The 26,364-nt window shown below is 43.0% G+C and overlaps 2 protein-coding genes and 1 long non-coding RNA gene across 3 annotated transcripts in view; all 3 read left to right on the forward strand.

The window, feature by feature from the left end:
• The window catches only part of LOC307145408, a 1,105,317-nt gene that overhangs the window by 931,144 nt on the left and 147,809 nt on the right, over window positions 1-26,364 (forward strand). The window lies entirely within an intron of this gene.
• LOC307145823 (uncharacterized protein) lies at window positions 6,278-7,444 on the forward strand (the record flags this gene model as incomplete). Its single annotated transcript, XM_079849417.1, has 6 exons — window positions 6,278-6,421; window positions 6,505-6,576; window positions 6,692-6,811; window positions 6,905-6,951; window positions 6,997-7,320; window positions 7,364-7,444. Exons 1-6 carry the CDS (start codon window positions 6,364-6,366, stop codon window positions 7,442-7,444), a joined length of 702 nt encoding a protein of 233 aa, XP_079705543.1. The 5' UTR covers window positions 6,278-6,363.
• Window positions 8,948-11,111, forward strand: LOC307145824 (uncharacterized protein; the record flags this gene model as incomplete). The annotated part of the gene is made up of 5 exons (XM_079849418.1): window positions 8,948-8,991; window positions 9,162-9,798; window positions 10,288-10,437; window positions 10,690-10,797; window positions 10,837-11,111. 5 exons carry the CDS (start codon window positions 8,948-8,950, stop codon window positions 11,107-11,109), a joined length of 1,212 nt encoding a protein of 403 aa, XP_079705544.1. The 3' UTR covers window positions 11,110-11,111.

The raw sequence follows: 26,364 nt of genomic DNA on the forward strand, positions 1-26,364 counted from the left end.
AAGACATATTTTACATCTTGTGAAAAGGGCATTATACCACCCCTTTAATATTCTTCCAATATTGTGTATCTCCGCTTCATCTATCAGTGGTGGTGCAGGTCCTCTGCCTTCTTGCTGTTGGTGGAGAACTGGTTGGTTGGAGAACTGACATGTTAATTTCATTAGCCCAGGGGTTTACATGACAGTTTTCATAAAAAAAAAGAAGGGAAAGTTGAGTATCTGGGCTGTTTATTTGACATGCCAATGGTGTTTAAGGGGCCTGAAAATGTGTTTAAAAGTGCAAGTTTTTTGGAAAAAGAAACGTTTAAGTTTATTAACGCTTCTCCATCAAAGTGTAGATTTATTGCACCACTACTGCAACCAATGGAGATGCATTGTTTAGTGCATAGAAGTATGTGTATGTGTGCAGGCATGTAGTATTTCTTCACAAAGTGACATCGGGAGTATTTATTCGTGTGGAGTATTGATGTTAACCGCCAGTTATGTCCTACACTGACGTAAACCGTTAGGAGAGAATATGATGTGTAATGGTATATTAGATCTGTGTATTCTCTCTTAAAGGGACAGCAGCCTCATAAGCTGCTGCTGTCTGTTTAATGAACGTGAACAAAATCACGCACTGCTTTTGACATAACTTTTGTAACTTTAATATGAATCAATTTATATTTAATTCATACAGTGAAGACTATACAGTGTTTTATTTTTATTTTTATAGAAACAAAGATTGACTGCCTGAGAAGACTGCCGTGTCATGTGTGTAATGATTGCAGTCAGCATAGTAATAATATTGCATTGACTAAAATGGGAAGAAAAACAAAATACATTTATTTCAGTGGGATTTTACTGAGACAGCTCTCATTAGAGTCACAAATGATTTGCTCTTATCATCCGATCGTGGTTGTATCTCTCTTTTAGTGTTACTTGAGTGCTGCATTTGATACCATTGGCCACAACATTCTTTTAAATAGACTCAAAAATTATGTTGGCATTAGTGAAATTGCATTAGCATGATTTAAATCATATTTATCTGACCGTTATCCGTTTGTAGCAGTAAATGTAGAGATGTCTTATCGATCACAAGTTCAATATGGCGTACCGCAAGGCTCAGTACTAGGACTGTTGCTGTTCACTCGGTACATGCTACCCTTGGGAGATATCATTAGGCGTTAGTTTTCACTGTTATGCTGATGGTACTCAGCTCTATATTTCTTTAATGCCTGACAAAACTTACCAATTCACAAAATTAACGGAATGCATAGCTGATATAAAAAACTGGATGACTAGTTATTTCCTACTACTTAATTCTGGAAAAAAAAAGAGATTCTAATTATTAGACAAAAAGCTTCCTCACGTAATAACCTAGAATACTGTCTAACACTTGATGGCTTCTCTGTTAAGTCTTCGTCGTCGGTTAGGAACCTGGGTGTGCTCTTTGATACCAATCTTTCATTTGAAAGTCAGGTTTCTAGTATCTGTAAAACCACATTCTTCCATCTTAAAAATATATCTAAATTACGTCATATGCTCTCAATGACAAATGCGGAACAATTAGTTAATGCGTTCATGACATCAAGGCTAGATTATTGTAATCGGTTGTTGCCCTACACGCTTAATGAACAAACTACACCTGGTCCAAAACGCAGCAGATCGAGTTCTTACCAGAACCAGGACGTATGACCATATTAGCCCGGTTCGGACAACACTCCATTGGCTCCCTATTAAGGTTAAATGAAAACTCTGAGTATGTTAACCTTGAAATGAGGGAAACTCTGGGTTTTCTGTTTCAGAATGAGAGGTATGTCAAACTCGAGAGAGCAGGGTAAGTCAAGTCCGTTTCTGAAAGAGAGGTAACTTATACTCTGAACCTAACCTGGTCTGGAGAAGGTTTTCTTCGGTAAACCCAGAGTTTCTTTCGGTCTCTAAAGTGTAAGCAATGTTTAAATACTTCATTCATTCACGCTGCAAAAATAAACTTAATGCAAATGGACACAAGATTATTTTTCTTACCCCATTGGCAGTTAATTGCAAAATATGAAAAAAGTACTTAAATTAGTTTTTCCCCCCAGAAAAAGACATACCATATGTAGTTTTTCTTATGTAGAAAATGCATCATGATTTTATTGAAATATTAGATATTTTGACTGGAAACAAGACAATAATTCTAATTAAGAAAAGCATTTTTTTGCAGTGCAGTATTCATTCTTTGCACATTTTTCTATATATGCAGATATATATATATATATATATATATATATATATATATATATATATATATATGCAGAGCACATTAGTAAGGCCGCTGTATGCAGAGAGCGTGAAGGAAAGTGTGCCTCGCTCTCACGCTCATTCTTAGAATTTTTGTGTTGATTCCTGGGCAAAAATCTGTGAGAGCCATCAAAGAATAGATTCACAGGATTGCAGGTCAGTGGTGGAGAAATCGGTTTAAATGAGGTTAGCCAAACAATTTTCACTTGATAACATCTTGCTGTGACCTCTGGAAGTAAATTAATTTCCTTTAGGATTTTCAATGTGGTCAGATGCATTGATGACACACGTATTTCCCGTCATCGCACCTTTCGAAAATTAAACAGGTTACTGTATGGAATGGAAGGATGCCACATGAAAGGGTAGAGATATATGCTGTAACCACCTCCACAGCTGTCAAATAAACACAAATTATACAGAATTTATTTGGTCATCTTTATTTCCTACAAATAAAAAAGCAACAGTTATTCTTTTTGCTGTTGGATTTTAATATTCTTCCAATACTTGGTATTGTGGACATCTCCTCTTCATCCCCCCATTTTGCGAGCCTCTGCCTTCTTTCTGTTGGCGGACTAGAAGTCAAATGTTAATTTCTTTACCCTAATTAAGAAATGTTACATGTTGGATTAGAGAACATTTAATTATATGAAAAGAGACTGTGGAAAAAGCTGTTGCACATTGAAATAGACACTGAATGATATTTATTTTATATTTCAAATGTTTGTAAAGTCATGTAGATACCCATTAATCTTTTATGTTTAAAGATTTAACTCACTGAAATATGTATTTATAGTTCATTTTTAGTTGATGCCATGTTCTTTTTATTTATTTATTTTGCCTGTGGGATACCATGAAAATGAGTATTAGTTCAATAATTTAATATTCTGTCAGTTTTCACCTGATAACAATGATTAGGAATTATACTTAGACTCTTAAAGGGATACTCCACTTTTTTTGGAAATAGGCTCATTTTACAACTCCCCCAGAGTTAAACAGTTGAGTTTTACCGTTTTCGAATCCATTCAGCCGATCTCCGGGTCTGGCAGTACCACTTTTAGCATAGCTTAGCATAGATCATTGAATCGGACAAGACCATTAGCATCTCTCTCAAAAAAATGACCAAAGAGTTTCGATATTTTTCCTATGACGCAGATATGACGCAGCGCCTGAAAATAGTCCCCAACTCAGTAACTTCCAACGTGACCGGGACTAAGTTTGTCTAACCTATTGGACCGATTAGACCTTTTTTCAGGCGCTGCGTCATATCATTGCGTCATATCATTACGCCTGCTGGACTCATGGTACGGCAGCAAAGCATCTTGATTATTACGCAGGAATGAGAGTATAGTTCCTAGCCATATCAGCCTAGAAAATCGCAACTTTACATTTTCTGTCGGTCTTAGTACACGATATAACTACAGAAGAGTCAAGTTTTAAATAGGAAAAATATCGAAACTCTGGGGTAGTTGTAAAATGAGCCTATTTCCAAAAAAAGTGGAGTATCCCTTTAAGTATGCAGACGTCTTTTTATTGGGTGCTGTTGCCATGGTGAATCGTAATTTCTGAGCTCCATTAATCATGCCTATTCAAAGTCGTGGTACACACACTTAATGGCTAGTTCACACTACAGGATTTTAAGCCTGATTTAAGCCCGATTTGCAAGTTAACGAGCTCGCCGACAGGTCAGGCTGTAATCGCGTGCAAATCTGTGGGTGATCCGCGCTCACCAATCTTCAAGTGTGAAATACTTAACGACGCATCAAAAACGCTCGCTGACACATCGCCGACGCCAGACAAATATCTAGCATGCTAAATATCTGGAGCTGTCGGCCGACTCGATAGCCTGTGGTGTCACGTGTCGCGACGAGCAACAGCCAATGATCAGCTTGTCATGACATTACAAAAGCCTTTTGTATTTGTAACCATCGTTGTCAAACCACAACAGGCATCTGCTTTTTCATAATAATGTTTTACTCACTTCCAACTCTCTCTGACAGACAATCCCTGCTGCCCGCGTGTGCTTATCCAGCCTTTCACCCACATTCTTTTTTTTTTTCGGGGTTCTAAACAGATCATTGCGCAAACAATATATATATATTTTTTATTTATTTATTTATTTATTTATTTTACCGCCAATTTTGTCCCGCCGTCCATTTTCAAATAGACAATGCGCCATTGGAATGCGCCATATCCCATTCCACTTCTTGCGCATGTTTTCGTGACAAAATGTGGTTTTGGGACCAGATAGAGTCGTTGGGTGACAGAGTTGTTGTCAGCTCGTGTAGTGTGTAACCCCCTGTTGCAGATCATTTACGTAGTGTCACATAGTGTGAACACCACAACGACTTCAAGACTCCAGAGCAAGTCATGTAGTCTAAACAGCACAGCGATCTGCCGACATTTAAAGTTGTGTAGTGTGAACTAGGCATTACTCAGACACACGAATCAGTCAACTCAGAGTTGACTGAACTCAACTCAGCTGTTCTGAGTTTCCCATCTCAGGGTAAATCAACTCAGAGGTCAAGTTTTGAACCTCCTTATTGAAACTGACCCCAGGTTTAATGGAAAAAATTACAATCTGATGAGTTTATAAAGATAGTGTCCTTTACTGTCCTTTATTGCGTCTTTCAAACACATTTAACACAATTATAAAAATTGGTATAAATTTGATATTTAAATAAAAGATTAAAAAAAATATTATGTCTTTAAGGAAATGTCCATTATTACATATTTCAAAGACATTTAACACAGTTGTACAAATGGACATTTTACATTACATTTATGCATTTGGCAGATGCTTTTTTCCAAAGCAACTTATATTGCATTTCAAGGTTCATACATTCACATTCTTAACAATTATTGCTTTCCCTGGGAATCAAACCCATGAGCTTGGCATTGCAAGCTCCAACGCTCTACTGTTTGAGTTACAGGAAAGCTATTTGGACATAGACATTTGCTTGGAATTGGAATTGGAACATTGGAAATGGACATTTCCTTTAAAGACATAATTTTTTTTAAAATCTTTTAATCTTTTATTTAAATATCAAATAATAATAATATTACATAAGTAAATTAAAATAATAAATAATTATAATTAAAAGGGAGGAAGGGTTATATAAAAAAGGTAATTAATGTAATATGTATTCCTTTATTTTATAGAATGTTCGATTTTGATTTGATTTTAGAGTTGCCCATATCTTTTCAAAATGTATCCTTATGCTCTTAATTTAATGTTATCCTCTGGTGTACTTTTGAAACTAAATCTAACCAATCATTTAAAACTGGCAATTCTTCCTTTCTCCAAAAATGTGTTATTGCTTTAAAAGCTGTAATTCTCAGTATTCTAAATAAGTATAACTCATCTTTATTAAGTAGCATAGTTCCTATACCCAAAACTATATTTTGTATCTTTATTATATTTGGTTTCTTAAAAATGTCTTCCCTGAATTACTTCTGTTCAAATTTTATTTTTATTTTACAAGTATAAAAATAAATGAGTGTAATGAGCTATAAGTTCACCGCAACTTAGCCAACATTCTAAAGGTAAATTATTATAGTTAGAAGATATATCTGGCGTTATAAAATATTGCATATTCATTTTTCAAGCAAAGTGTATATTTTAGTCCGAATTATCGTACTCCCATTTGGCGCACATGCGCGCAGCAGCTCTCATTCAATGTGAAGTTTAGCAGCAAAATGGAAATATTTGCATGACTTTCTAACATTTACAGATGGAGAATATACCTGTGAAATGTAAGTTTTGCACTGAGGAAAACACCATGTCTCAAACACATAAAACAGCACAAAATATGCTATTTGCTGTGATGGATCAATTTAATCAATGATCACCTTTAGGGCTGCTTAAGAAACGCCCGCACACACAATTATGCAGACTAGATAAACCTGGATCAAATTAGTGGCATTGCATGAACTTCAATTACCTTTTATGAACCCACTTTAGCCCCAACTTATTTGTTTGGTTCATTCAAATCAGGTGTTGGAGTTTAATACCAGATAATGAAAATCTGTGTTATTTTAAAAGCCCTGGCTTGAGGTCTGTTTTAGAAAGCAATGGTGATTGTTTAATCTGTAATCAAGATGGCAGGTTCAAACTTTATGTTTTTAGTATTTGTGTTTTACCAACTGGTACTCAATGGTAAAAAAATAATTCACCTTAGTGTAATGTTTTAAAAGTTAAATTTGATTTATTATTTGTTTAACTTTAAATCTTGTTTTCAGGTTTTGCTTCTCCAGTTGGGCGGCGTCATTTATACCAGACTGGTATTAAGCAATTGTGTTTTAAGAGCAAAGGTTTGAAATTCTTGTGGTTTTTAACAATGTGCCTTTTTTGTTTGTACTATGTGTACTTAAGTTTGAGGCCTGATGATGTCTGGTATTAAAGTTGATAATGCCTTTTGTTTTCCAGGTGGCCCCTTGTCTTTTCCTTGTGTGATCAAACAAAATCCAACATGGCCAGTGGTAGCGAAGTCTGATATGGTTGTTGAGATGTCTTTGCAGAATGCATCTGGGCTAACTGCCCAAAAAGGTGACTTGTGCTGATGCTATGAGGCTGAGGTTGACCTTGACCATGAGAGAAGATAACTACAGCTCTTTTTATTTTTGTGCCAATTTTCTTTAGGCATTGATGGGAAGTTGCTGGAATCCAGCTCTCTCTCCAACACCAAGGTTGATGGGAAGTTGACGGAATCCAGCTCTCTCTCCACCACCAAGGTTGATGGAAAGTTGATTGAATCTAGTTCTCTTCCCAAAAAGGTTGATGGAAAGTTGCCTGAGTCCAGTCCTGTCCCAGCTAAAGACTCCACTCTTGTCCCAGCTGAGGTTGATGGGAAGTTGCCTGTGTCCAGCCCTGTCCCAGCTAAAGAGTCCAGCCCTGTCCCAGCTGAGGTTGATGGGAAGTTGCCTGTGTCCAGCCCTGTCCCAGCTAAAGAGTCCAGCCCTGTCCCAGCTGAAGCTGATGGGAAGTTGCCTGTGTCCAGCCCTGTCCCAGCTAAAGAGTCCAGCCCTGTCCCGGCTGAAGCTGATGGGAAGTTGCCTGTGTCCAGCCCTGTCCCAGCTAAAGAGTCCAGCCCTGTCCCAGCTGAAGCTGATGGGAAGTTGCCTGTGTCCAGCCCTGTCCCAGCTAAAGAGTCCAGCCCTGTCCCAACTGAGGCTGATGTGAATTTGCCTGTGTCCAGCCCTGTCCAAGCTGAGGTTGATGGGAAGTTGCCTGAGTCCAGCCCTGTCTCAGCTGAGGTTGATGTGAAGTTGCCTGTGTCCAGCCCTGTCCCAGCTGAGGTAGATGTGAAGTTGCCTGAGTCCAGCCCTGTCTCAGCTAAGGAGTCCAGCCCTGTCTCAGCTGAGGTTGATGTGAAGTTGCCTGAGTCCAGCCCTGTCCCAGCTGAGGTTGATTGGAAGTTGCCTGTGTCCAGCCCTGTCCCAGCTGAAGCTGATGTGAAGTTGCCTGTGTCCAGCCCTGTCCCAGCTGAAGCTGATGGGAAGTTGCCTGTGTCCAGCCCTGTCCCAGCTGAAGCTGATGTGAAGTTGCCTGAGTCCAGCCCTGTCCCAGCTAACGAGTCCAGCCCTGTCCCAGCTGAGGCTGATGTGAAGTTGCCTGTGTCCAGCCCTGTCCCAGCTGAGGTTGATGGGAAGTTGCCTGTGTCCAGCCCTGTCCCAGCTGAGGTTGATGTGAAGTTGCCTGTGTCCAGCCCTGTCCCAGCTGAGGCTGATGTGAAGTTGCCTGTGTCCAGCCCTGTCCCAGCTGAGGTTGATGGGAAGTTGCCTGTGTCCAGCCCTGTCCCAGCTGAAGCTGATGTGAAGTTGCCTGAGTCCAGCCCTGTCCCAGCTAACGAGTCCAGCCCTGTCCCAGCTGAGGCTGATGTGAAGTTGCCTGTGTCCAGCCCTGTCCCAGCTAAAGAGTCCAGCCCTGTCCCAGCTGAGGCTGATGTGAAGTTGCCTGAGTCCAGCCCTGTCTCAGCTAAGGAGTCCAGCCCTGTCCCAGCTGAGGTTGATGGGAAGTTGCCTGAGTCCAGCCTTGTCTCAGCTAATGAGTCCAGCCCTGTCCCAGCTGAGGTTGATTGGAAGTTGCCTGTGTCCAGCCCTGTCCAAGCTGAGGTTGATTGGAAGTTGCCTGTGTCCAGCCCTGTCCCAGCTGAGGCTGATGGGAAGTTGCCTGTGTCCAGCCCTGTCCCAGCTGAGGTTGATGAGGTGCATGTGTCCAGCCCTGTCCCAGCTGAGGTTGATGGGAAGTTGCCTGTGTCCAGCCCTGTCCCAGCTGAGGCTGATGTGAAGTTGCCTGTGTCCAGCCCTGTCCCAGCTGAGGTTGATGGGAAGTTGCCTGTGTCCAGCCCTGTCCCAGCTGAAGCTGATGGGAAGTTGCCTGTGTCCAGCCCTGTCCCAGCTGAAGCTGATGGGAAGTTGCCTGTGTCCAGCCCTGTCCCAGCTAAAGAGTCCAGCCCTGTCCCAGCTGATGTGAATTTGCCTGTGTCCAGCCCTGTCCCAGCTAAAGAATCCAGCCCTGTCCAAGCTGAGGTTGATGGGAAGTTGCCTGTGTCCAGCCCTGTCCCAGCTGAGGTAGATGTGAAGTTGCCTGTGTCCAGCCTGGTCCCAGCTAAAGAGTCCAGCCCTGTCCCAGCTGAAGCTGATGTGAAGTTGCCTGTGTCCAGCCCTGTCCCAGCTGAAGCTGATGGGAAGTTGCCTGTGTCCAGCCCTGTCCCAGCTGAAGCTGATGTGAAGTTGCCTGAGTCCAGCCCTGTCCCAGCTAACGAGTCCAGCCCTGTCCCAGCTGAGGCTGATGTGAAGTTGCCTGTGTCCAGCCCTGTCCCAGCTGAGGCTGATGTGAAGTTGCCTGTGTCCAGCCCTGTCCCAGCTGAGGTTGATGGGAAGTTGCCTGTGTCCAGCCCTGTCCCAGCTGAAGCTGATGTGAAGTTGCCTGAGTCCAGCCCTGTCCCAGCTAACGAGTCCAGCCCTGTCCCAGCTGAGGCTGATGTGAAGTTGCCTGTGTCCAGCCCTGTCCCAGCTAAAGAGTCCAGCCCTGTCCCAGCTGAGGCTGATGTGAAGTTGCCTGAGTCCAGCCCTGTCTCAGCTAAGGAGTCCAGCCCTGTCCCAGCTGAGGTTGATGGGAATTTGCCTGAGTCCAGCCCTGTCTCAGCTAAGGAGTCCAGCCCTGTCCCAGCTGAGGTTGATGGGAAGTTGCCCGTGTCCAGCCCTGTCCCAGCTGAGGTTGATGGGAAGTTGCCTGAGTCCAGCCCTGTCCCAGCTGAGGTTGATGAGAAGTTGCCTGAGTCCAGCCTTGTCTCAGCTAAGGAGTCCAGCCCTGTCCCAGCTGAGGTTGATTGGAAGTTGCCTGTGTCCAGCCCTGTCCAAGCTGAGGTTGATTGGAAGTTGCCTGTGTCCAGCCCTGTCCCAGCTGAGGCTGATGGGAAGTTGCCTGTGTCCAGTCCTGTCCCAGCTGAGGTTGATGAGGTGCATGTGTCCAGCCCTGTCCCAGCTGAGGTTGATGTGAAGTTGCCTGTGTCCAGCCCTGTCCCAGCTGAGGTTGATGGGAAGTTGCCGGAGTCCAGCCCTGTCTCAGCTAAGGAGTCCAGCCCTGTCCCAGCTGAGGTTGATTGGAAGTTGCCCGTGTCCAGCCCTGTCCCAGCTGAGGTTGATGAGGTGCATGTGTCCAGCCCTGTCGCAGCTGAGGTTGATGGGAAGTTGCCCGTGTCCAGCCCTGTCCCAGCTGAGGTTGATGGGAAGTTGCCAGAGTCCAGCCCAGTCTCGGCTAAAGAGTCTAGCCCTGTCCCAGCTGAGGTTGATGAGGTGCATGTGTCCAGCCCTGTCCCAGCTAAAGAGTCCAGCCCTGTCCCAGCTGAGGTTGATGGGAAGTTGCCTGTGTCCAGCCCTGTCCCAGCTGAGGTTGATGAGGTGCATGTGTCCAGCCCTGTCCCAGCTAAAGAGTCCAGCCCTGTCCCAGCTGAGGCTGATGGGAAGTTGCCTGTGTCCAGCCCTGTCCCAGCTAAAGAGTCCAGCCCTGTCCCAGCTGAGGTTGATGGGAAGTTGCCTGAGTCCAGCCCTGTCCCAGCTGAGGTTGATGTGAAGTTGCCTGTGTCCAGCCCTGTCCCAGCTGAGGTTGATGGGAAGTTGCCGGAGTCCAGCCCTGTCTCAGCTAAGGAGTCCAGCCCTGTCCCAGCTGAGGTTGAGAAGGTGCGTGTGTCCAGCCCTGTCCCAGCTGAGGTTGATTGGAAGTTGCCTGTGTCCAGCCCTGTCCCAGCTGAGGTTGATGAGGTGCATGTGTCCAGCCCTGTCCCAGCTAAAGAGTCCAGCCCTGTCCCAGCTGAGGCTGATGGGAAGTTGCCTGTGTCCAGCCCTGTCCCAGCTAAAGAGTCCAGCCCTGTCCCAGCTGAGGTTGATGGGAAGTTGCCTGAGTCCAGCCCTGTCCCAGCTGAGGTTGATGTGAAGTTGCCTGTGTCCAGCCCTGTCCCAGCTGAGGTTGATGGGAAGTTGCCTGTGTCCAGCCCTGTCTCAGCTAAGGAGTCCAGCCCTGTCCCAGCTGAGGTTGAGAAGGTGCGTGTGTCCAGCCCTGTCCCAGCTGAGGTTGATGGGAAGTTGCCTGTGTCCAGCCCTGTCCCCGCTAAAGAATCCAGCCATGTCCCCACTGAAGTTGATGGAAAGTTGCTTGAGTCCAGCCATATCCCTGCTGAGGTTGATGGGAAGTTGATGGAGTGCATCCCTGTCCCAGCTAAAGAGTGCAGCCATGTCCCCACTGAGGTTGATGGGCAGATGACGGTGTGCATATGCTCTAAAGTCTCAAACAGATCTAGTAAACATCTAAATATGCCACTTTCTGATCTTATGTTTAGTAAATAAAACGGTTCTCTCTCAAAGTGCTTTTTTTTTTTATTTATTTTAAATCTGCTTTAGAACATGTTATGCAAATCATCTGTTCAAAACAATTGAGGGGGAATTTACTTGACAACCACAACAATGGCTTGTGTTTAAGAGTAAGCTGATAACCTCAACCTGATAAATAGTTAACTTTCAGGGTATGTAAGTAGCAATAGCAATCTACTCTCTGAACATAACCTTTCTTTTTATTATATAATTGGCATCGAACAAATGATAGTTCTTATTCACACTGATTAAAGATTATTAAAGAAAATGAAAAATGATCACACAATCACCAAATAGGTGGTGATATGCACCAAGTATGTAAATCAGCATTTAACGAAAGTATGCATGCTTTTTTTTTTACCATCTGTTTCCATGATGAGTTGTCTTTCTGAGAATGTCTTTGTTTACCATGAACATACTCCTGGACACATTTTTGGAACCAGCATACCTCGAGTAAGCAAAGTTTGGTTTAATCAACCAAGAGTGCAGGGTATGTTTGAATGTACCCTTAAAAATAATAATAGCAATGTATAGAAATAGAACTGTATCGTCCTGAAGAGCCCTTTATATGCTGAAAAGGTTCTTTGTGTTTGAGTTTAGGGTTCTTTAGTCCCACCTTTTTATTTTCAGAATCAGTCACTGCCAAACAGTGGTGGAAAGAGTACTGAAAAAATATACTCAAGTAAAAGTACCATTACTGCCCAGTCAGTCAACCTCTTTTCTGGGTGTGGAACTGGACTCTGTGGCAATGACGGCCCGCCTGTCGACACAGCGCACGCGCTGTATCCGACGCCGGGCAGCACCGCACCTCTCAAGACATTTCAGAGGATGCTGGGTTGTATGGCTTCAGCTGCAGCAGTGCTTCAGCTGGGTCTACTGCGTATGCGCCCGTTGCAATGCTGGTTGAATGCCCGAGTGCCTCACAGAGCCTGGGCTTCCGGCAGCATTCGAATAAGAGTGACTCAGAGCTGCGTTTCAGCACTGAAGCCCTGGTTAGCGGCCGACTGGTACCAGCGGGGAGTGACAATGGGAGCCGTCTCGCACCGCAAAGTTATCTCGACGGACGCATCCAACTTAGGTTGGGGCGCTCTTTTCGAGGGCAAACCGGTCTTTGGCCTGTGCTCAGACCAGGAGAAATGCCTCCACATAAACTGTTTGGAGATGATAGCGGTCGAGAACGCGCTCAAGCGCTTCCTCCCACTCATACGGGATCACCATGTGCTAGTCCGCTCGGACAACATGTCCGTGGTGTCCTATGGGAACCGACAGGGCGGTGTCAGATCCAGGAACCTCTGCAGACTGACAGAACGCCTTCTCGTGTGGGCTCATCACTCGTTGCGCTCGCTGAGAGCTGCGCACGTGCCGGGCCACCTGAACGTCGGCCCAGACAGACTGTCCAGAGACATCATTCCCCCGGGAGAATGGTCTCTGCACCCCCAGACAGTCCAGTCACTCTGGCGCCTATTCGGCAGGGCGAAAGTCGACCTCTTTGCGTCAAGAGACAACGCTCATTGCCCGATTTTCTTCTCAAAGAGCGAGGACGCGCTGGCCCAAACCTGGCCCAGCCTCCCGCTGTACGCTTTCCCTCCGATCTCCCTGTTACCACAGGTCATCAAGAGGATCAGGGAAACGCACCACCCAGTGCTCCTCATAGCCCTGCGATGAGAGAACCAAATCTGGTACCCAGAGCTAGTGAGGCTGTCGCACTTAGCCCCATGGCCGATCCCCGTGAGAAAGGATCTCCTCTCTCAAGCCGGTGGATCAATCTGGCATCCCCATCCAGAGCACTGGTCTCTGCATGCGTGGATAATCAACGGATACCCGTTGACCTGCCAGAAGGGGTCGTAAACACGATCACGCAGTGTAGAGCTCCTTCCACGAGAAGGCTCTATGCGTCTATATGGTCTGTGTTCTCTAAATGGTGCGCTACTAAGAGCCTGGATCCACGTACATGCGGGGTTCCACGGGTGCTCTCCTTCCTACAAGAGCTGTTGGACAGGGGCAGGTCCCCCTCCATGCTCAAAGTGTATGTTGCGGCTATTGCAGCGTTCGCGGAGACGACGCGCGGCCATGCAATAGGAAGGAACGAGCTCATAATCCGTTTCCTCAGAGGAGCCAGACAGATGAATCCCCCGCGGCCCCCCTCGGTTCCTATCTGGGATCTGTCCTTGGTCCTGGAGGCCCTGAAAGCTTTTCCCTTTGAACCGCTTGAATCTGTGGACCTGAAATACCTTTCGTTCAAAACCGTTTTTCTGATAGCTCTGTCTTCAGTAAAACGCGTGGGGGATCTACACGCGCTATCTGTTAGCCCCGCATGTCTCGAGTTCGGAACAAATGACTCCAAAGTCATCCTCAAACCGAGACACGGTTACATCCCCAAAGCGATTGGTACCCCCTTTAGGGTGCAAATCATCTCCCTGTCGGCTCTGCCAGCATCCGATAGCGAGGACAGTGATAACCTCTTATGCCCCGTCAGGGCGCTGAGAGTTTACATTACGCGCTCCGCCGCCTTTAGGCGTTCCGAGCAGCTCTTTGTTTCGTTCGGTGGGCGCACAAAGGGTCTTGCCGCCTCGAAACAGAGCCTGTCCAGGTGGATAGTGGACGCGATCGCAGCAGCTTATGCATCAAAACACCTGCAGTGCCCTATGGGCATCAGAGCCCACTCCACTAGAGGCATGGCCTCGTCGTGGGCTTGGTCCAGCGGGATTTATATTCACGATATTTGCATGGCGGTGGGCTGGGCCTCCCCATCTACATTCGTGAGATTTTATAACCTGGAAGTTCCCGCCTTGCAGGCGAAACTGTTATCAGTATAAGTGATATGTATGTTCTGCCCAGTCGCTCATGTGCAGACTACGTTCATGTACTGTTAATATTTCTGGTATTGGCACCAAGGGAAGAGTTTTTCTGTACACAGACCGGCTGAGCCGCTCTGTTTTTTTTTTTGTCCCCATTACGTGCCTGTGTACCGGTGCCGGCCCGCGCCGCTGGCCGCCTGTCCTCCACTCAGTTGCGCTGGGGATCATTCTCTCTACACATAGACCGGCGAGACCGCTCTATTTTCCCCTATGGTGTGCTTATGTACTGTCTTGGCCCGCGCTGCTGGCTGCATTGCCTACATTGTTACATAGACTGGCAGTGCCGCTCTATTTCTTTTTATGAAGTGCTTACTACATGTGCTGGCCCGTCTTTCCGACTGGCCACCTGTTCCAGCATGTGTTTTTCCCCGGTTTCCCTGAGACTCATGCACTGGATGCTCGGCGCGCACGGCGTTGACAAAGGGTTCCCGTAGCGTAAGCTAACTTACGCAATACGAGAGAACCTCTCGTAAGAGAATGTACTCGGTTACCTAATGTAACCTTGGTTCTCTCTAGAAGAGGGAACGAGTATTGCGTAACCTGCCGTGTCGCGCCACAAGCTTTTGCGCTCCAGACTATGAAAACCAGATTTTCAGCCTGTGAGCCCTTTCTCTTATACACACCCATCCTGACGGTTAGAGGATGTGGAGGATTTTCACCTGCCCACACTGCCAACATAACCAAAACCTGGTTCAATGACCATGGTATCACTGTGTAATTACTGTGTGATTTCATGTAATATTCTAATTTTTTGAAATCCTGTTTTCGCCCAAATTATGTACAAATAAACAACTAAATACTTGAAATCGTTTAAGTTGTGGGCCCTGAATCTATAATCGATGGAAGTTTAACGTTCTGAATGGAATTATGGAAATAAATAAACTTTTCCATGATATTCTAATTTTTTGGAAAGTACCTTAAAAATAACAGTATTTTTATACTCTAGTGAGCCTTTAATTGTAATTGTCTAATTAATTAATTGTAATAATATTTTTTTTTTACTGCAACAATACTGATGGTGGCAATATCTCATAAAAAAACACGCATCACTCATAATAATTACTACAGTCATAAAACTAAATAATACACAAGTATCATCAGCAAATCTTGAAATGGTTCTTACTGCTTCTTACTGGTACTTAATCAAATTAGCTTCGCTTAATGGTGGATCTGATGACAAAACTGTCAGTAAACATAATCTTGATTTTGAATATGTTTTTGAGGGGTTAAGATCCCGAATATGAGCCTGATGCTGAATGAACCAGGGAAATGATGATGATGATGATGATGATGATGATGCACTTGCTCCACTTTATTGTTTTACTGTACAGCTATATCATTGGGACAGTTTAGAGATCCATTTCTATTAGATATACATTCCGGGACACTAAAGACCCAAATACATAATAATGAATGGTGAAACATTCATGTATTTATGTTTTAAACAGGCGGATTGGAGTAATATGAATCTGAAAAGTAAGACCTCACTTTATCCCTTGGCTAGTTGGTCAGATTAGTTCTTAAGTCTCAGTCTTAACATAGTCACAGAGGCTGCCAAGTCCACGGTTTTCCCACGGGATTAGGTTTCTTTTAAACTGTTGCCACGGGCTGATGTAGTTTATATGTCTATGTGGGGTTTTTAATGTGCTTTAAGACAAACCATGTGTAAATTCATAAGTCGACACCATTGCTGAGTATTTTCTCCTTAAAACTGCAGTGAACCAAAGACAGTCTCAAAAACACGCTTTGAAATCGCTGGTGTTTCTGACGTCACAAACTACCTTGTAACCAATCAGATCAACGTGTGATCGTCAACGAGTGGATCTCTGAGCTGAGTGAGTGAGTTGAGGCGGGGCTCATTTGCATATTCATAGAACCACGCATACAAAATGAGGCAAGGCTGTAGAGTTACATTCAAGATATTTTAAGGCATGAAGACATTTTATTCAAGGGAAAAAAACATTTAAATATGTAATTTTGGTGATCAAAGATTAGTTTTAAGGGATACAATTATTGACTACAGTGGACTTTAATCAAAGTAAGCGCCCTTATGCAGTTGAAAGAAAATGAAGTAGGTTAGAGGAAGAGCGAGGCATCATTTTATTATCTATGAAACATTTGCGTAGGATTCTTCTTCCGTTTGCAAATGAGTGCCGTGACTCCAGTAAACACAGATGAAAGGGCTCGTTTGTGGAGCTTCTTCCTGCTCTGTTCCCTGTGTTCAGTGACTGTACCACATCTGACTCACTTCTTCTGCGCTCGTCTGACGTGTCTCTGCACGACGGGAACACACAGTCCCAGAGGAAAGCCCTTGGCAAGAATATGAAGCACACCAGAGGATCAGACACCTCCGCCAGGGAATAGTCCAAAAGAACAGCTTTAACCTCTCGCTAGATCACAGTATGTCATCGGGAAATCAAAGCTTTCTTAATACTTGTTACAATCATGCATTATTCATCAGTGTGGATTATTCTAAAGATCTTCCTAAGCAAAATGTAATAACTTGCTCCGCCTCAGACAGACATTCCTATGAGACTGACATCATTAACAGATTTTCACCCCTCGCTCCTGTCACATAGACCACTCTTCCCAACACAATCTGTTCCTGTTGGATCAGTCCGTTGGAACAGGCGTATTCATCAGTGTTCTCCTTCAGATCATGTATACACACACTCAGCACACAGGCCGGGTTGATGGACAGTATGTACAACTGCCCAGGGGTGAGTCTAAACCTCAGATTGCATAACCTTTCTCTGCCCCGTCCTAAAATATCCTCCCCGGGGCCCGTGTCTCCCCTTACTCTCATAACACGAGCCCGTGTGTGTCGCAGGGGTCGCATGAAGAGACATGACTGGCCAGCAGGTGGCGTAATACAATACAGCTTCGTTCAACAGAGTGTGTGTGTGTGTGTGTGTGTGTAAGGTAAAGTTGTCAAGAATGCAGCAATATGACATATAAAATGCATAGATAGTCATATTTAAAACATTTATTTCTGAGGCCTTTAGATTTCTAACACGACCAAAACATGTCGCACACAATCTACTGACATCTGATTGATAATTTATCGGGTTTTTTTTTTTTTTTTTTTTTGGCAAGTAAAAAGGCCTTTTAGTGCAATTGTAAACACGCCCCCCTTCAGCTCGCGCTTCACGTGTCTTTTTTGCTGTGGAATCTTTGATGATTTCTATAAACATAAAATTAAACTTTTATATTGTTAGTAATATTTCAAAATGAACACTTACTGGACTGAAGCAACTTAGGTTTACTTGATTATCCATCATTTTATGAAAAATAATGTTAAAATGTGAGAATGTCTCAAATATGATCATCATTGCACTGCATTATATGTTTTGAAACTACAATAAAAACTGTAGGCTATGCACTGAAACTATATAGGAGGTTTAGTGTTTGGGACCCCCAGGGGACCTCGTGAAGCTGAAGTAGGCCGCCAAAGAGATCGTAAACACTCATATTCATTGCTGTGTTTCTAAAGATAGTCACACTCTTCACACTTAAATTGTTTCCATAAAGAGCTTGATTTAACCCATACAAATTATTATTATTAGGCCTATTATTATTTTATATTAATTTAATGTATTTAGGTTGATTCAGCAATATTAAGTAATATTTTTGAATTGAATAAAACCCAGTTAATTTAGTCATTTTGCACCATTTTGGTGCATGACAAATACAACAAAGTACTAAACCGTTCCATGGTATTACCATAATGTGTGTCGGACCTGAGCCAGAGCAGGCTGCCATGTAAAGATCATCGTTCATGAACTCCAGACTGCACCATATCACCATCCATCACTGTAATAGTACTTTTGTGTGAGTGGTATTAAACAAATTCTCCCTTCATCATTGCCAATGATAAGAATAAAAGGGAAAAACCTGGTTAAGTTTAGTTTGTCCATCAAAAGCTGTAAGGTCGTCGTAGAAAGTAACCTACTAAAAATATAAAGCTGTACTTGTAATATGAAGATACATTTCTGTAGCTCAATAACTTAAAATTTAATTTTCACACCCCTGAAATGGATCGTACTACTGACATTATTAAAAATCCAAATATATCTTGATAGTGGATGTAGAGAGAGAGCAAATAGCAGAAATAGTAAACTTTACACTGAAAAATCCCCACCAAATACTATGTGCTGCTTCGAGACATTTAATGATCTAATCTTCTTTTACTCAATATTATTATGTGTCCTACACATACAATAAACCAGGAAGACATATTGCATTTGAGATTTTATGACAAAATATGCAAAGCAGCCGTCATGCGAACAAGCTTGTGGTTCTTGCTGTAAAAAAAGCAACCCTATAGGATGAAGCTGCCTCAAGCGTGCTTTACAGCAGAGATGGTGTTACCTGTCCTGCATATGTGCCAAACATAGCGCTTTTCTCTCAGGTCAATGAGTTCAACTTTAGGTTTAGTTTCAGGGGTTTTTTTTCCACATGGTTTCAAGTGTAACATCCCAACCTGCAGTTTCCCCTTCACAGCACTAGAGGCCACTCTCTGTGAATACTGATACATGTTGTCTTTTTCTTCAGGTTTAACTGTTTATTGCATTTGAACCATAGACAGTATGATTTGAACAAGGGGTTAATCAGAGAATGTCTAATAAGGGGAGAAGTTCCACTCTCAGTAAACTTCCGGCTTCTGAACTGGTTGCAGTTCCACTCTGGCTCCACATGAGGGCGCTCACAGGACGAGTGCAGAATGAATGGAGGTCTATGGCGCTATACCCCTCAGAATCCACTTTTCTCAGGATATAATTTTTTGTCTAGTAATTTGAATGTTGTATTCGAAAGGAGATGCAAAGAAATTACACATTGCTGGGTGTTAGATTTTTTAGAGTCACTTATTTGCTTTAAAAATTATTTTAAAATGTCAATGACGTCATAACACATCGTACGACCAGAGATGCTGCTTTACGGCAATCCTTCAGTCACTTTGGTGCTTTCAGCTCTGCACTTTCTTTTCTCTCGAGGCATCGACAACACAGCTGACACAGGCAAACACACAACACAGCTGACACAGGCAAACACACAACACAGCTGACACAGGCAAACACACAACACAGCTGACACAGGCAAACACACAACACAGCTGACACAGGCAAACACACAACACAGCTGACACAGGTAAACACACGACACAGCTGACACAGGCAAACACACAACACAGCTGACATAGGTAAACACACAACACAGCTGACACAGGTAAACACACAACACAGCTGACACAGGGAAACACACAACACAGCTGACACAGGGAAACACACAACACAGCTGACACAGGCAAACACACAACACAGCTGACACAGGTAAACACAACACAGCTGACTCAGGTAAACACACGACACAGCTGACACAGGCAAACACACAACACAGCTGACATAGGTAAACACACAACACAGCTGACACAGGTAAACACACAACACAGCTGACACAGGGAAACACACAACACAGCTGACACAGGGAAACACACAACACAGCTGACACAGGCAAACACACAACACAGCTGACACAGGCAAACACACAACACAGCTGACACAGGTAAACACAACACAGCTGACTCAGGTAAACACACGACACAGCTGACACAGGCAAACACACAACACAGCTGACATAGGTAAACACACAACACAGCTGACACAGGGAAACACACAACACAGCTGACACAGGCAAACACACAACACAGCTGACACAGGCAAACACACAACACAGCTGACATAGGTAAACACACAACACAGCTGACACAGGTAAACACACAACACAGCTGACACAGGTAAACACACGACACAGCTGACATAGGTAAACACACAACACAGCTGACACAGGGAAACACACAACACAGCTGACACAGGTAAACACACAACACAGCTGACACAGGTAAACACACAACACAGCTGACACAGGTAAACACACAGCACAGCCGACACAGGTAAACACACAGCACAGCCGACACAGGGAAACACACAACACAGCTGACACAGGTAAACACACAACACAGCTGACACAGGGAAACACAACACAGCTGACACAGGGAAACACACAACACAGCTGACACAGGTAAACACACAACACAGCTGCCACAGGTAAACACACAACACAGCTGACATAGGGAAACACACAACACAGCTGACACAGGTAAACACACAACACAGCTGACACAGGTAAACACACAGCACAGCCGACACAGGTAAACACACAGCACAGCCGACACAGGGAAACACACAACACAGCTGACACAGGTAAACACACAACACAGCTGACACAGGGAAACACACAACACAGCTGACACAGGGAAACACAACACAGCTGACACAGGGAAACACACAACACAGCTGACACAGGGAAACACACAACACAGCTGACACAGGGAAACACACAACACAGCTGACACAGGTAAACACACAACACAGCTGCCACAGGTAAACACACAACACAGCTGACATAGGGAAACACACAACACAGCTGACACAGGTAAACACACAACACAGCTGACACAGGTAAACACACAGCACAGCCGACACAGGTAAACACACAGCACAGCCGACACAGGGAAACACACAACACAGCTGACACAGGTAAACACACAACACAGCTGACACAGGGAAACACACGTGCTAGAAGAGTTTTTGTTTAGTTTGTTTCTGGTCTTGCTTCGGATGCCACGATGCCATCAAGCGGTATCTCTGGTCGTAATCAGTCAGGTAAACACACAACACACACAACACAGCTGACACAGGGAAACACACAACACAGCTGACACAGGGAAACACACAACACAGCTGACACAGGGAAACACACGTGCTAGAAGAGTTTTTGTTTAGTTTGTTTCTGGTCTTGCTTCGGATGCCACGATGCCATCAAGCGGTATCTCTGGTCGTAATCAGTCCTTCAACGTTCATTAGCAGAATGCTAGCATGTTATGGGCAACAACAACTCAACCTGTAAGAAATCGAAAGGACATAATTTCTCGTTCATTCAACTTTCGACCTATAACCCATGTTGAACTTGCAAAACCTACAATCAAATCTGAGATTTCTCAACGGCAATCGGGTGAAAGAGACAAATTTAGCCGTCTAGCCCCATAGACTCCCATTCATTTTGCACTCATGGGTGATCGCCCCCAGTGGATCTCTGGTGGAACTACAACCAAAATTCGGAACAATAGGACTTAATAGGGAGTGGGCAGGCTCTCCGTAGACAGGCTCTGGGGGCATCCATTGGCTAACAAGCCATCACCTGCTGTTAGCATTCCATTGGCTCCCATTCATTTTGGCATCACTTTGACAGCGAATAACTTTACATCTGAGGTGTTTAAAGACTCCATTTGTCCATTGTTTATTTCTAAAGAAACACGACAATGTATAAAAGGCTCAATTACCTTGTATCTTACGTTATGGCCCCGTAGAAGCAGTTTTTGTAAAAATAGGCTAACAATTGCGTCATAACCACACGACTCTCTGTCGCACAGTAGAGAGATTACCGTATGGACAGGAGGAGAAGCTCACGGGCAATCGGGGCAATTTATAACGTGGAGGCTTAAAGTCCGATAAAGTCAGGGGAGAAGCCCATAGAGAAAAAGAAAAGTTGCTCCTGCTCCTAGCTCATGGACAGCTCCTACTCACGCTCTCCGTCTCTGCAAGATTCGGAAAGGAATGATTCAGATTTCTTTGGCACAGCTACTAGAAGACTTACAACTGTCAGACAGGTTGCTCATGTCACATCTATATCGTCAAGCTCAGTTTGCGCAGTACGCTCAGCCATCAGGAAGAGAGTGCTTCTAATTGGCTTCACTTGTCTCTGTTGAAGTTTATGGGGTCGCTGTGTCCATTTCTTTTACTGTCTATGCATTTGTAGGCAAGCCTGCAAGGTCAGAAAAAAAAAAAAAAACCATTAAGAATATATATATATATATATATATATATATATATATATATATATATATATATATATATATATATATATATCTAATCTTTTTGTTAATCTACCCAGGGCAAACTTTCGTTTAAAAGCATAATTTGAATTGAAACGCCACTTTTAAGTTTGACCGCATTTTCTTTTTTGGCCAAATTGCCTTTTGAATGGGGGTGCTTGGGGCACTTCTATAATAGCATAAAAAATCACTATTTTTAAAACACTAAGAAGGCTGACACAAAATTGAAAGGTGCAGTGTGTAATTTTTTAGCGGCATCTAGCGTTGAGGTTGCGAATTGCAACCAACAGAAGTTACAGTGGCCGACAGGAAAATATGAGGTTTCTTTACAAAGATAAATTAAGAAATTAGGCTTACTTAATTATTCAGTAAAATATTATTGTTACTTGTTCATCATTGTGTCAGTGTTTTATTTGCTGACTTTAGCTAGCTTCTTTGCACGAAGAACAACATTGTGACGAAACGCGTTTGTCCATTCAGGGCCACTGTAGAAACATGTCGATGTAAGGGGACCCGCGGTGTGTGTAGATAGAAATGGCTCATTCTAAGGTAATAAAAACATATCGGTTCATTATGTAAGGTCTTTATACAGCACTCAAAACATAGTTATGTATATGATATTGCATTTCTGTCAACAGATCCTCCTAAATTTTACACAATGCATTTATAATACCTTGGAAATGGCATTTAATACTTTTTAAGGGCCTTAATTTTCTCTAAATTGATTGATCAACTTTTAATACTTGTTAAGACCCTGTGGACACCCTGGTTAGGCAGTATACCTGGCTCAAACTGAATCCTAATGAAATATCAGCAGCAAGACTTGATCGGTTTTATGTGAAGGCTAATAATCTATGACACTTTCTGTTCCTTGAATTAAATTTTATACTACATATTGGCATTTTAATAATAATTTACTCCAGGATAATTCTTATATTCATGCTTTTCACTCTTTTTGAAAAGCTTGGAAAGAGGAAAGAGACAGTTTTTCATCCTTAAGTCGTTGGTGGGATATATAGGCAAAGTACAGATACAACTTTTTGATTCAGGATGGATGGCGTGCTCAATTCCTTTTAAGTTTGATTTGGGTGCTCTTCGGTCCAAGGTAGAACATCTAAGGTGCAGTGTGGAGAAAAAATCTCTGGTAGCCGAGGCACTCCTTAATTAAAATGTCTTTATTGAAAAAATGACATGTCCTAACTGGACGACTTTAAAATGCCCACGCGTAGCGGCATGGGGCCTTCTTCAGGGCATAATGAAGCAGATAGAAAACAGGTCTTATAATGACAAAGACACACAAGTAGAAGCAAACACACAGGTGCTAACAATCAATGTTGAAGAGCTGCAGGTAATTGCTAGGACACGCCTCTCACATGGCTCTCAGCACCAAAGCTACAAGTCACAATAATAAACAAAAACACAGGCACCAAATTTTTGTTTATTATTGTGATCAACAGCTTTAGTGCTGAAAACCATGTGAGAGGTGTGCTTTAGCAATATATGCATGAATATATATGCATGCTATTTGGTGCCTGTGTTTTTGTTTATTATTGTGACTTGTAGCTTTGGTGCTGAGAGCCATGTGAGAGGCGTGTCCTAGCAATTACCTGCAGCTCTTCAACATTGATTGTTAGCACCTGTGTGTTAGCTTCTACTTGTGTGTCTTTGTCATTATAAGACCTGTTTTCTATCTGCTTCATTATGCCCTGAAGAAGGCCCCATGCCGCTACGTGTGGGCATTTTAAAGTCGTCCAGTTAGGACATGTCATTTTTTCAATAAAGACATTTTAATTAAGGAGTGCCTCGGCTACCAGAGATTTTTTCTCCACACTGCACACTACAGATACAACTTGTTTGACAACAGTAAAAGAGCTCACAACACCAGAGCCCTTAAAGAGAAAATGAAGATACTGGAACAAAATATACTTCAGTCAAACTTACAAAGCAATAATGATCACATGATTTCACATATATTGAAATAAATAAATTTCTCTTAAAGAATCTTTTGGAAGAAAGAGGAAAATGAGCTTAGCCAGATACACTCATTTAAATGAAATGGATGCCCCTACAGTACATCTTTTTCTTTTTTGGACTAGAAAAAAAAGTATTTTCATCAGTTAAAATTTTCCAATGGACAATGGAAATAACTGATCAACAGGAAATCAATGCTGTTGCTTTGTCATTTTATGAAATATTGTATCAGGCAGAATCATGTGAAGAATCAGTTGTAAATGAGTTTCTATGTGATCTTCCTCAGGTTTTACAGCAAGATAAAAAAGATTTAGAGAGTTCTCTTAATTTTTCTGAGATTTCAAAAGCTGTTTTAGAGCTGAATCCTGGGAAGTCTCCTGGGATAGATGGCCTGACAGCAGAGCTTTATACATGTTTTTGGAATTTGATGGGACAGGATTTTTATTAGAATGTTTTATCAGGGAATTCAAGGAGACTTGGGTTTTTTGGAAAAATTGGCGTCCTGTATCACTTTTAACTGTTGATTTGTGACCCTGGATCACAAAACCAGTCATAAGTCGCACGGGTATATTTGTGGCTATAGCCAACAATACATTTTATGGGTCAAAATTATCGATTTTTCTTTTATGCCAAAAATCATTAGGATATTAAGTAAAGATCATGTTCCATGAAGATATTTAGTAAATTTCCTACCATAAATATATAAAACATTTATTTTTGTGAGTGAATGCAGCACAATCGCCAACATAAATGGACAACTTTAAAGGCGATTTTCTCAATGTTTCAATTTTTTTGCACCCTCAGATTCCAGATGTTCAATAGTTGTATCTCGGACAAATATTGTCCCATCCTAACAGACAATACATCAATGGAAAGATTATTTATTCAGCTTTCATATGATGTATAAATCTCAATTTAAAAAAATTGACCCATGTGACTGGTTTTGTGGTCCAGGGTCACATTTGAAGATATTATCAAAGGCTATAACAAACAGATTAAAGCAATTTATATCAAGTGTCATTCATGAAGATCAAACCTATTGTATTCCCAAAACAAACAATTTTTGATAATCTGTTTTTGATAAGAGATTTGATATCTATTGGGAAAAGAAATGCATTGGACAGGTTTTCTTTCTCTTGATCAAGAAAAAGCCTTTGATCAGGTAGATAGATCATATATATCTTTTTAAAACTTTTGGTTTTGGGTCTAATTTTGTGTCTCTTATTAAGCTTCTGTATAATAATATTTACAGTATGATTAGAATGAATGGTTCCTTGACCTGTAACTCGAGGTGTAAGACAGAGGTGTCCACTTTCTGGATTACTATGCATTTCAATCGAACCATTGGTTTCTCTAAGGAATAGACTACATGGTGTGAGCTTTTCTGGTTTTCCAGATTTATCCCCTGTAAAACTTACAGCGTATGCTGATGATGTCACTGTTGCTGTATGCAATGTTGATGATATGGACAACTTAACTTAAATTTCTTTAAAAAAAGCGACATCTGCACATATAAACTGGGAGAAATGTACAACATTATTGATGGAAGAAAAGAGAGAAATTGGACCTCCTCAATTACCTCAACAGTGTCAGTGTCCTCCAGATGGTTTTAAAATCGTTGGGATTTACTTTGGGACTGATGAGTAAATGGGGAAAAATTGGGAAGGAATTTCTGACCATGTGATGGGGAGAATCCAGAGGTGGAGATGTATTATTCCACAGCTCTCGCACAGAGGAAGAGTTTTGATCATTAACAATCCGGCAGCTTCAATGCTGTGGCATAAACTCACAGTTTTGAACCCTCCTAAAGATTTCTTCATAAAGATACAGAAGGCATTTGTTGACTTTTTCTGGAACGGTCATCACTGACTCCCACCTGGAGTTCTTTAGCAGAAGGGAATGCAAGCACAAAGATTAAGCGAGGCATGGTCCAGTCAGAAATCCGAGCTCAAGAGGAACAGAGGCGTTTGTCCAGAGCAGTGGAACAAGCATCCCAGGGAGCGTGGACAAAATGGGATCTGCCCAAGCGTAAGATCACATGGGCAGATCTGTGGAGACTGGAGCCCTTCCGCATCTCCTTCTTGCTGCGCTCCGTGTACGACACCCTTCCTTCACTGTCTCACTTGCACACATGGGGGTTGAGGGATGACCCGGGAGATCTGTGGTCAAAAGGGGAAACTGGCACACATACTGTCGGGGTGCAAAACATCTTTAACCCAAGGTCGATATAGGTGGCGCCACGACAAGGTGCTCCTGTCCCTCGCTTGAGCGGGAGAGGTGCAAGAAGAGGCTAAAGTATCACCTTTATTATGGAGGGAGCCAGACCCTTCGCAGCCAGGGCATCAGCAAACTCCAGTCTGCTGCAAGCCACAAGTTCTTGGGAAATGAGATTCGACGTCGGAAGGGGGCTGCAGTTTCCGGAAGTGGTTCACACAGCCCTTCACCCAGACA

The sequence above is a fragment of the Squalius cephalus genome, assembly GCF_949319135.1.
Source record: "Squalius cephalus genome assembly, chromosome: 18".
NCBI classification, from domain to species: domain Eukaryota; kingdom Metazoa; phylum Chordata; class Actinopteri; order Cypriniformes; family Leuciscidae; genus Squalius; species Squalius cephalus.